Genomic DNA, 11,939 nt, shown 5'->3' with positions numbered 1-11,939 from the left:
CACTTAGGATGGGATAAATGCAGAGCACTAATTCCTAGTATGGGTAACCATACTTGGCCACATGTCACGTCACGATTATCAAAGTACCGCGAGAGCTACAGAAAGCAGACGAATCCTTATGCTTTTGAATTGCTCTCGCGGTACTTTAATGTCATACACCGATCGATCTGTGCAGCGCCGCTTCAAATCCAACGCGCCTAATGCTTCACCCAATTCGTTCAAAACGTGGATTAAGAAATGAAATGCAGCTGTGTTGCATATATTTTCGTTGGCAAAATTGAGCAAAACAGATAGTCGCATATTGCGTCTAAAATAACACACTATTAACTTCTTATTTACTGAACTGTTGTATAAGATCCGTATCACATTTGCACTCGTGTGATATTGCACTTATTGCTCGTGTGATATTGCTTAACTATATGATGTAAATATGAGTCAGAAACTCAAACGGGGGCATTTTTGCCCCAAATCTTGAATTTTAGGGACATTCTAACTACATTCTCTAGGCTCCATCACGCAGTGAGTTTGTTGCCCTGCATCATATTTGTCATAAATCAGCTGTATGAAATGTCAGATGACCCACGTAGGACACTCTGCAAGTGTGTTACATGCGTTAAAAATGAATCTAATTAACCCGTTAAATCTCCAGCCCTATTTGTAATGCATTCATTATATTAAAATACTTATCTATTCTTTGTTACACCTTTAGAAAGTATAATTCATTTAAAAAAAAAAGCATGAAAAAACCCCCCCCAAAATCTTAACCAATATCGGTAATGCTTTACTTGAAGCCTTTCTATGTAATGCATTATTAAAGTATTTTAATGCATTAATTATGCCTTATAATACATTGTATGATCTCATGAATAATTATAACAGTTATAATATATTATAATGCTTCGTAGTTACACATCATAATTCATATAAAAAGATTATTATTCATATGCATGTAGCAAGGAATCTGTAAAATGCACATTAACTTTGAATATATTTATTACTATTATTTTATACTTTTTTTTTTACAATTATTTATGAAAAGATATCATGCATTATAATATACATTATGAATACCTTTATAAAGCATCATACATAAAGGCTTCAAATAAATAAAAAAAGGGAATTAAAAGGGTAGTTTAACAGTCATACATAGGCACAATTTGTTTTTTCAGAAATTCTTATTCTAATAATGAACCTGAGCCCACCGTCATAACTGCTGATGGGTCTCCAGACACCTTTTCCCACTCATATTTTACAATCTTTTTATCGTCTTTGCTCTCAATGCCGTTCAGAACCACATCTTCTTTGGGCTGAACGACTCTGTCCTGCCCGGTCACTGCGACTGGATGTTTGTCCTCCACATCTGCAAGAAATCAAAACACTGCAGCGATGAAACATTATGCAATATGAAACAATAACGGTGGGAATTGCACAAGATGCCAAGAATGATAGCGAGTAAGCAAGCCAGAGCTTATGAGAGAACACTGCAAGATGGATCTTGTATACTGAAGATCAGTAGATAGGGTGAGTTAGAAGAACTATTAAAGGGGTCATATGATGTTGCTAAAAAGAACATTATTTTGTGTATTTGGTGTAATGAAATGTGTTTATGCGGTTTAAGGTTCAAAAAACTTTGCGTGACATTTGGGCGGCGTTATGCAAATCTTCCCACATAGTGACGTAGACATGTGGGGGCGTGTTAGAACGAGTTGTTTTAGGTAGGCGTGGCTGGCTCTGAACTTTTATAAAGAATATCTCTTTGGATTTGAGACTTTAGTCTTTGCAACTTTACAGATCTTCTTTATGCACCAAGAGCTTGTAACACTCCAAAGAGAAAGAAAAAATTGAAATCGCTTCATATGACCCCTTTAAAACATGCAGAGGAAATTAAAGTTTGAGGCTAAAAGATACTGACACTAAATGATGAGATTCTACACGGTTGATATCAGGGGTGCAGAAACACAACAGCAACATTTACATGTTCTTGCATTCAGCTCATGGATAATCTTTACTTTTCAAAGTCCTAAGACTCCATGAAATCTGAATTTGTGAATTTTAGTCCATGTCTATTTGCTACTGTACTCCAAAACCATGACAAAATAAACATTTATAAGATACGTGCATTTAATTTACAGCCTTTCTCTTCCATAAAAACAGGAAAACTATCGATCTTGAACTCCAGAGGGTATTCTTTTGTTTGTCAATCAGATGGTTGTGACGTAAACTAAATGCTACTGGCTCTATAGTTTGTATTAAATAAGTAATATTTAATATGTCTTGCCAGTCACTGCAAAAAACTGCACTTATTATTTTAGTATCAGTGAGATTCTATTAGAATTTTTATGGTAACACTTTACAATAAGGTCCAATTAGTTAATGCATCAAATAACAATGAGCATTACTTTTGTTACAATGTTTATTCATCTTTATTGATTTTTGTTAATAAAAATACAATTGTTCGTTGTTAGTTCATATCAGCTCAGATCCATTAAAAAATATTAAAAGTGACATCAGATGAAATTTTCAATTTTGTAGCTTTTTTTGCATTTAGTTAGGTTTCTGCTGTGTCTGCCAGCTCAGAAAGGCTGAAAAGAAAACATTCAGCCAGTTTGTTAATATCAGAGTTTAAAAATGTTTCACTTTGGTGCCGGTTTTGATGTAACTAGTTATTTATTTGAACATGACCGCCTCAGAGCAAAATATGGAGTCCGCCCTCTTCCCACCCTTTTTTGCAAACAGATTGCAAAGCGCGTTTGACCAATGAAGCGATCCTGGCATGATGATGTTACAGACATTTCAGAAATACCCTAAAGCAACATGACAACTTGTGTGAAATGGGCCTCCAATGTCACCTTTAAAAGAAACTACTTTTGATTTTAAAAATGTATTGAGAAATGCTGAAATTGACATTAACTAAGATTAATAAATGCTATTATAAGAAGTATTTTTAGAAGTATTTGCCATTTTATTAATATTTTGAATTGGTTTTATCGTTTCCATTTTATTTGAATTTTAGTTAAATTTTTACTAATTTTGTTGTGGTTTTTTTCCATTTTTATTAGTCTTTTTTAATATTTATAAATAGTTTTTATTCATTTTTTATTTTAGTTTTAGCTATTTTAGTCCATGAAATAAAAATTTAATGCATTATATTTCATTTTTTATATTTCTATGTTTTTTTATGATTTTAGTTAACCATAACAATAAACCTGTCAAGGTTAAGGTCTAACTGTCTCCATCTGCTCAAATTATTTCTACGCCCCTGGTTACTACAACCGAACACTTCTGAAGATTTCAGCAGGTCTGGACATGCATGAGTATTTCCAGGAGTATCTCCTCAACAGGTTTAAGACAAATCTGAAAACACTGCATATAAAACACCTGAATATACTCATTTATTACTGAACTGTAAAAAAAAAAGACATCTACAACAGACTTCTAGACACATTTAAGATCATTTCCCTTACCTTGCACCTGTTGCACAACGTAATCTTAAAAAATAGATTTCAAAACACAGCTGTCAACAATATATAGAAAAAAGTAATGTCTTTTAACATCTCCAGAAACACAATTTCCGCTTACCTGAATTTTTTTGCTCAAGGTAATCTTTAAAAACAGATATCAGAACGTAGTTGCTGAAGCCATTCTTCCTCACAAAGCGACAGACTTTCTTCTGTTTGTACAGACAGTTGAAGATGAAGCACGAGCTGATGCTTTTGGGATTTTCTCCATGTTCAATCAGAGCCAGATTACAGTTTGGATCATTACAGCAGGCCAGAACACAGTCTTCAGGCCGAGACACTTGAGGAGAACTCAGGAACGTGGCCCCTTCCTTCACAGATTCATCTACGTCCAACACAAAATCCTCTTTGCCAAGACTGAACTTATCCATGCATTTCCCTTCATCCTGAGCCTCTGATGGAGCCACATGCAAAACCACCGCGGTCCAGAAGAACCAGAGCCGAGCCGGAGTCATTCTCCGAATGAACAAAACCTCCAGTAAAATCCCTGTATAAATGATTCAAGACCAATCTGAAAAGAGAAGACTTTAAACATTACAACCTACAAATAAAACGTATATAAAGCTGATAGGATGAATCACATAAACACACAAAGACTCGAAAAGGAGTCATTCTCCAAAGAACAAAACCTCCAGAAAAGTCCATTATAGATGATTCAAAATGAGCCTGAAAAGAGATTTAAAAGATAAAAATAAAAACGAACAAATAATACTTATATGGATTTAGTCATTCTACTAGCTATATTTATGTTTTTTTATGTATATGTTCTTTATGAATCTATAAAGAATTTTTAAAAAAGTATTTATCTAAAGATCAAAATCCCTTTAACAATGATTTAAGACCCATTTGAAAAGTAAGCGAAAACATTAAAACTTCCAAATAATATTTATAAAACAGTCTGCTACATATTAAATCCAGAATTAATATATAAAGGAGTCATTAAAAAACGTTCAAATAATATTTTATATATAGCTGGTGGTAAAACGACCAAATCCATAAACAATCATAAAAAAGTCAACAGAGTTTAAAGTAAAATCCCTTTATAAAGGATAAAAGGCCAATCTGAATAGAAAGAGAACATTTGAATAAAATACAATTTCCAATTAATATTTATATAATATAATATAGCTGAAAGAATGCCCAAATCAAAATAACAAACCCCCAAGAAAAATCCCTTTATAATGATTAAGTCAAAAACACATTAAATTATAAATATTTATGGTCGAAATAATTACTAATTCCAAAAGGAACTAATAAGGAGTCTTTCTCCTCTGGAAAATAACAACTTCTCTGCTGAAAAGTCTTTATTTTTACAAACATATGGTGAATCCAGGTCAACTGGGCCACTGTTATCCAGATGATAACCTTAAATCGACCCATATGACTCAAAATCAACGTGAGAAGATTACACTAGCTTATTAATTTATAGTATTAGACTTTAATACATGTATTATCTACTATAATAAGTCATAATAAGTTATCATATATACAAGAAAAAACGCTCACTTCAAAGTCAGTTTAGTAAACTTTACACAATCTTTACACAAGAGTGTCTCGACCAATAAAGTCATTTTCTCCCCTAAAAAGGTCAAGAATAAAACGAAGGGAAACTTTAAGCAACTTCAGTGAAATAATGTAATGCGCATTATAGGCTATGTCGTTCAAACACTCGCCAATCTTCTGTGACACAAAATCGAAAGTTTTCTACCGAACATTTCTGCTTTACTCATAAATAAACATAAACATTACAAGGCCGCCGGAGAAAAACGCAGCAGATGTTTGGTTTTGCGCTGAAACATTTCATCTTCTTACCGATTAAACAGCTCTACAAGTGCTCGTCTCCTCCAGAACGGTGTAATTCCTCATTAGCCAGACATAAACCGTCGTTTAAAGCAGTTTCGATGGAAATGCGTCGTCGATTCTGAGTAAAACTGCGGCAGTCAGATCCGGAGCTTCAGGTGTGTCCGATACCGAGATACCTGCGCGAGCAGGAAGTGCTGACGTCACGCACCTGAGCCAGACTCCGCCCCCTCGCGCTACACTGCATTCATTCACATGCGTGGGGAAATATTTTTCTGTCTGTCATTCATTCTTATGAGGCTTTTTTTGTCCGGTTTCTAAAGTCTGTTGTCTGAGTCTGACAGCACCACACTGTCTTAGACAGGACATGACTTACCGCAGACACATGATGTCTGTTAGCTACTTGTGTAAAGAGCCAGTAAATATGATGAAATATACAGTTTTTGTATCAAATGGTTGTTATTGTCTGCATTTTGTGGGATGGAGTTGTTTTGATATGCAATAACAAAAATGCTTATCGATATTATTGTTTAAAAAAAAAGGTTAATTTATTAAATGTGTTTCACTTCGTTATCAAGTGTCTGTGTCAAAGCGGATGGAAACGTTTCACTTCCTTCATCAGATGCATCATTCCCCACAAACCTCAAAAAGCACTTTTCAAAGTCGTATTCATGTCCAGTTTCATCAAAACCCCAACGCTGGTGTTGAAGAATCAAGTTTAAAGCCAAATCAACTCAAAAACATTTGTGGATGTGTTGGGTAATTTCTTTCAGTTTAAATGAAATACACCATATACTAGGCTATATAATATTCTAATCACTGATGTATTATTTCAAATGATGTGTGTCCTTTAAACAGAGGCGGACAGTAACTAAGTACATTTACTTGAGTATTGTAATATTTATTTATTTATATATATATATATATATATATATATATATTTATTTATTTATTTATGTTTTGTTTTTTTTCCCCATAGGTTTTTAACATTCTAAAAGCTCTTTATTCCAAAGATACTACAAGCTAGTCAGTGTATTCAGTAGATGTACTGTATTGTAAGTTGCTTCAGAAGTATTGCAATTATTACGTACAACAATAATAAAACAGTGCATTGACACAAAAAAGGAAATTTACTTTTGGTACTTAAGTACTTTTAAAAGCAATTACTTCTGTACTTTTACTTAAGTAAAAATCTGTCTTTACAACTTTTACTTGTTATGGAGTAATATTTGACTGGCGGTATCTGTACGTTCACTCAAGTAATGGAGCTGAGTACTTTGTCCGCCTCTGCCTTTAAATACTTATTAAAAATTCTTAAACTTCTAATGCGCAGAAGCTTCTGCAAAATGGGCAAATGTTGACTTCTTTGCAGGTAAAAAATGAACGTGCAAATGTGAATTTTCTGGTACTCATTGCTACAAATATAAATGTACTCTATACATGCAAACAGTGTTGGTAAAAGTTAATGCATTACAATATTGTGTTACTCCCTAAAAAAGAAACTAATTGCATTAGTTAGTTACTTTTTATGTAAAGTAATGCATGACGTTGCTTTTGCATTACTATTTCTCATCTGGCCTGACATGAGGACAGGAGAGCTGTCAGTCTATAGATGGGAAAGAAAGTAGCTGCCATTACTTATTTGAAAAAGTAACTCAGATATTTTCTTGTAAATTAAAAAGTAATGAATTACTAGTTGCTTGAAGAAAGTAATCTGATTATGTAACTAACGTTACTTGTAATGCGTTACCGCCAACACTGCATGCAAATCAGCATATTATTTTTCTGTGTATAACATTATTGACTTTTCCCAGACAACTGTTAATATGGATATCTAAAAAGCTCAGTGTGATACACAATAGCAATCAGCTAGACAAAATGGCCAGTCAGTATCAACATAAATGTAGAACAAAAATTACATTTGTATATAACAAACATTCCAGGGACACCACTGTGAAAACCCACCTAAACATCTGACCGGTTTGTGGTTGTTGTAGGTGTCTGTTGCTTTCTGTCGCACTTTGTTTCTACAAAGTGTCATTCATAAATGTCCAGTTTCATTTGTCAAAACCTCAATTCTGTTTTTTGATGCAGGAAGTGAGATGTTTCCATTGACATTTTCTTTCTGTCACTAAAACTCACTGTAAGTGTTTCAGTGTAGTTTGAAAAGCACAACATCATTTTGCAGTCCAGACAAGATTTTACTGTGTTTATTTTGATGCATACATGCATATATATATATATATATATATATATATATGCCAAATGCATAAAAATGTTAAAGACCTACAGTTTTTCGCTACAGACACTAGATGGCAGTGACATCTAAAGCTCCTGAATACCATCATCAGCAGTCTGTGGGAGTGTTAAAGACAACAATGTTGAGCTTTGATAACACAGCCAACACTAGCTGACTCATCCTGGAGCAATGCCATACAGAGACAAAGAGATACACTCACATTCACACACAGCAGATCAGCCTCAGTCTCAGTGAATGTTCTTATGTAAGCACTGAAACTCACTGTGGTGAGGCTGATCATGCATTTACATCACTGACTGACTCTTATGAGCACATTAAGAAGGGACTCGAGGCAAATCTAGAGAGCGGAATATTAAATAGACTCATTCATTTGGGCCAGTAAGCAACCATCCAGAACACCCTAGCAACTGCATAGCAACACACTATTAACCACTCATAATACACATGCAACTGCATAACAACACCCTGGCAACCATCCACAAGACTCTAGTAATTGCATGGCAACACACTATTAACCTGCAAATTTGAAAATTAATTTCCTCTCAGAGGACAAATAAATGATCTATCTATCTTGAAAACACATATGCAACTGAATAGCAACACCCTGGCAACCATCCACAACATCCTAGCAACTGCATGGCAACACACTATTAACCTGCAAAACACATATTCAATGGCATAGCAACGCCTTGACAACCATCTGCAACACCCTAGCAACTGCATGGCAACACAATATTAACCTGCAGAACACAGACGCAACTGAATAGCAACGGCCTGGCAACCATCCACAACACCCTAGCAACTGCATGGCAACACAATATTAACCTGCAGAACACAGACGCAACTGAATAGCAACGGCCTGGCAACCATCCACAACACCCTAGCAACTGCATGGCAACACAATATTAACCTGCAGAACACAGACGCAACTGAATAGCAACGCCCTGGCAACCATCCACAACACCCTAGCAACTGCAGGGAAACACTCTATTAACCTGCAGCACACATACTGTATGTATTTGCATAGCAACTCCCTGGCAACCATCTACAACATCCTAGCAACTGTATGGCAGCACACTATTAACCTGTAGAACACATACTGTATGCAGCTGCGTAGCAATGCCCTGGCAACCATCCACAACACCATAGCATCTGCATGGCAACGCCCTGGCAACCATTAACAACACCTTAACAACCGCAGGGCAATGCTCTGGCAACCATTCACAACACCCTAGCAACTGCATGGCAACACACTAACCCACAGAATGTATATGCAACTGCATAGCAACACCCTGCCAACCATCCACAACACCCTAGCAACTGCATACCAATGCCATGGCAACCATCCACAACACCGTAGCAACTGCATGGCAACACACTAACCCACAGAACGTATATTCACCTTCATAGCAACACCCTGGCAACCATCCACAACTTCATAGCAACTGCATGGCAACACACTATTAACCCGTAAAACACATTCTGTATGCAACTGCATAGCAACACCCTAGCAACCATTCACAACACCTTAACAACCACAGAGCAACGCCCTGGCAACCATTCACCACACCCTTGTGTGTGTTGGTGAGCTTTGCATGGACAAACACCATATTTTCTTCAGAAAATCTATTATTTTTCTTAAAAAGCACAGTGTTTCTAGGGAATGCATGCCCTGTATCATCGGCTGGCCCAATTTCTGAGTCTTGGCTCGGATGAATGAATTTGTTGGCTGTGAAAGATGAGCTGCCACGTTGCTCAATAATTTAGAGTTTGTAACAGACAGCACATCGGCAGGAGAAGCAGCAGAGCTGCACTTGACTGATATGTCTTGACAAAACAAAAGGGAAAAGAGACAGCCATTGTTTTTATCGAAATCGGATCTTTGTAATAGCCGATGCACGCCTTTTGTCCAGCCTACTTTACACTTTGGCATGGGAATACACCACAGAATTCTGTTTGGACAACTTGAAGCAATGCTTGATGCACTGTGGGCACCATAAACATGTTTCTCGCATATCAAGTTTTGTTCTGTCCAAAGCACTCCGGTCTGTTGCATTGCTGCGTCTCCTCATCCATCATTTATTAAGGTGCGCCCATTTAGTTTCAGGCCTTATCACTCACACTCCTGATAATGGCAGCTATAAAAGACATGGTTGATTTCTACTGCATGTTTGGAGGGTTTCTGACCGGTGAACATATAGATAATCTGCGCTGGTAGACACAGATGACCGCGCTTCTGTCATACTTGAGCCTGATATAGACACTAGATAAAAAGAAGTCTTACATGAGCTTATTGATGAGTTTAAATGGATCCCAAAAGAAAATAAACACATTCAAGTACACTATTACATTCTATTTGCCCGTTTTCTTAACTAAAATGTGTAAAGTAATGGATTACGTTACTAACTACAATTTTTGTCATGTAATTTGGAATCAGTAGTGGAGTACATTTTGTAAGTAATCTACCCAGCACTGTTGATATTAATCATTTAATCATTGTAATATCCTGGAAATATTGTGAGTAACCTGTAAGCACATCAATTGATAGCAAGTGTTTCTCTCTGTGCACCATCAGCCTTACGGGAAAAAGCTCAGTTGCAGTAAATGGAAACTTTATGATCTGGCCTGCAGCTCTAAGTGACAACTGACATATCAGCTGCTAAGAGAGGATTATTTTGACATATATGGCTCTTTGCTGAACCCCATTTAATCGAAACGGGGCAAAGTCACATCCATTACTCTCCATTTCCTCCTGGCACAGGATATCACTCATAATGAAAGCACCATTACCTCTGATAATGGGGCAAAGTGTCTGAGCAAACGAGGTGTGCTCCAAAATCAACGCTGCTAATATATAGTTATGTGAATATCACAGAGACTCTTTTCACTTGAGACAGTAAGCAACCCTAACCACCCAGAACACCCTAGCAACAGCTTAGCCACACTTTAAGCACCTCGATCACTCTAGAAACAATAACAGCCATTTAGAGCATCTTTAAACCAATGCCCTAGCAACCACGCACAATTCCCTAACAAACTCAAAGAACCACATAGCAACACCTTTGACAACCATTCAGAACACCCTAGCAACAGCTTAGCAACAGCTTAGCAAGCACCCAAAACACCTTAGCAATGCCACACCCTGGCAGCCACTCAACAGCTCTAAGCACACAAAACACCCTGGAAACCACATAGTAACACGCTAACAGACACTCAGAACATCTTAGCAACTTTAAACCAATGCCCTAGCAACCACGCAAAATACCCTAGCAAACTGTAACAACCACATAGCAACACTTTGGCAACCATTCAGAACACCCTAGCAACAGCTTAGCCACACTTTAAGCACCTCGATCACTCTAGAAACAATAACAACCATTTAGAGCATCTTGGCAACTTTAAACCAATGCCCTAGCAACCACGCACAATTCCCTAACAAACTGTAAGAACCACATAGCAACACCTTGACAACCATTCAGAACACCCTAGCAACAGCTTAGCAACAGCTTAGCAACCACCCAAAACACCCTAGCAATGCCACACCCTGGCAACCACTCAACAGCTCTAAGCACACAGAACACCCTGGAAACCACATAGTAACACACCACAGAAAACGGATAGCAACACCGTGGTGACCACCCAACAGCTCTAAGCACCCAGAACACCCTAGAAACCACATAGTAACACACTAACAGCCACTCATAATATCTTAATAATGTTGTACCAATGCCCTAGCAACCACCCATAACACCTAAGCAAACACATAGCAACACCCTGGCAACCATTCAGATCAAGAACCCCCTAGCAACAGCTTGGCAACCCCCAGGAACCACCTGGAGCACCCTAGAAACCACGGTGCACACTAACACTCTAACTGTCATTTAGAATCTCTTAGCAACCTTATACCAATGCCCTAGAAACCACCCAGAACATCCAGGCAAACACATAGCAACACCCTGGCAACCATTCAGAACAAGAACACCCTAGCAACAGCTTAGTAACTCCCTAGGCACCACACAGAACACCCTAGCAACAGCTTAACAACCTCCTAAGAACCACCCAGAACACCCTAGCAACAGTTTGGCAACCCCTAGCAACCACCCAGAAAACCATAACATCTTAACAACCTCATACCAATCCCTAGCAACCACCCAGAAGAACCCAGCAACACCCTGGCAACCAATAACAGTTGTGATGGTGAGTTTTGCACTAGCAAACAGCATAGTTTCTTTACAAATGTATTAATAGCATACAATTAGTAAATTAAAATTTGTTTTAAACTAAACAAAATAGCTTAAGTTCTTCATTTTTTAAAATTAATTATAATTATATTATCATATTTTAAATTATAATTGAAACAA

The 11,939-nt window shown here is 37.0% G+C and overlaps 1 protein-coding gene across 1 annotated transcript in view; it reads right to left on the bottom strand.

The window, feature by feature from the left end:
• The window catches only part of LOC107663135 (kunitz-type protease inhibitor 1-like), an 18,915-nt gene extending 13,355 nt beyond the window's left edge, over nt 1–5,560 (bottom strand). The window contains exons 1-4 of the mRNA XM_016453294.1: nt 5,331–5,560; nt 3,580–4,029; nt 3,465–3,488; nt 1,203–1,360 (exon numbers count right to left, since the gene is read on the bottom strand). Coding sequence (XP_016308780.1) covers nt 1,203–1,360; nt 3,465–3,488; nt 3,580–3,973 — 576 coding nt within the window. The 5' untranslated portion in view covers nt 3,974–4,029; nt 5,331–5,560. The remainder of the gene's footprint in view (nt 1–1,202; nt 1,361–3,464; nt 3,489–3,579; nt 4,030–5,330) is intronic.
• Between the last annotated feature and the right edge of the window lie 6,379 nt (nt 5,561–11,939).

This window comes from Sinocyclocheilus anshuiensis, unplaced genomic scaffold (assembly GCF_001515605.1).
Source record: "Sinocyclocheilus anshuiensis isolate Anshui unplaced genomic scaffold, SAMN03320099.WGS_v1.1 scaffold767, whole genome shotgun sequence".
Classification (NCBI taxonomy): Eukaryota; Metazoa; Chordata; class Actinopteri; order Cypriniformes; family Cyprinidae; genus Sinocyclocheilus; species Sinocyclocheilus anshuiensis.
Note: the sequence above shows the minus strand (reverse complement) of the source record. Positions and strands in the feature narration are given on the sequence as shown.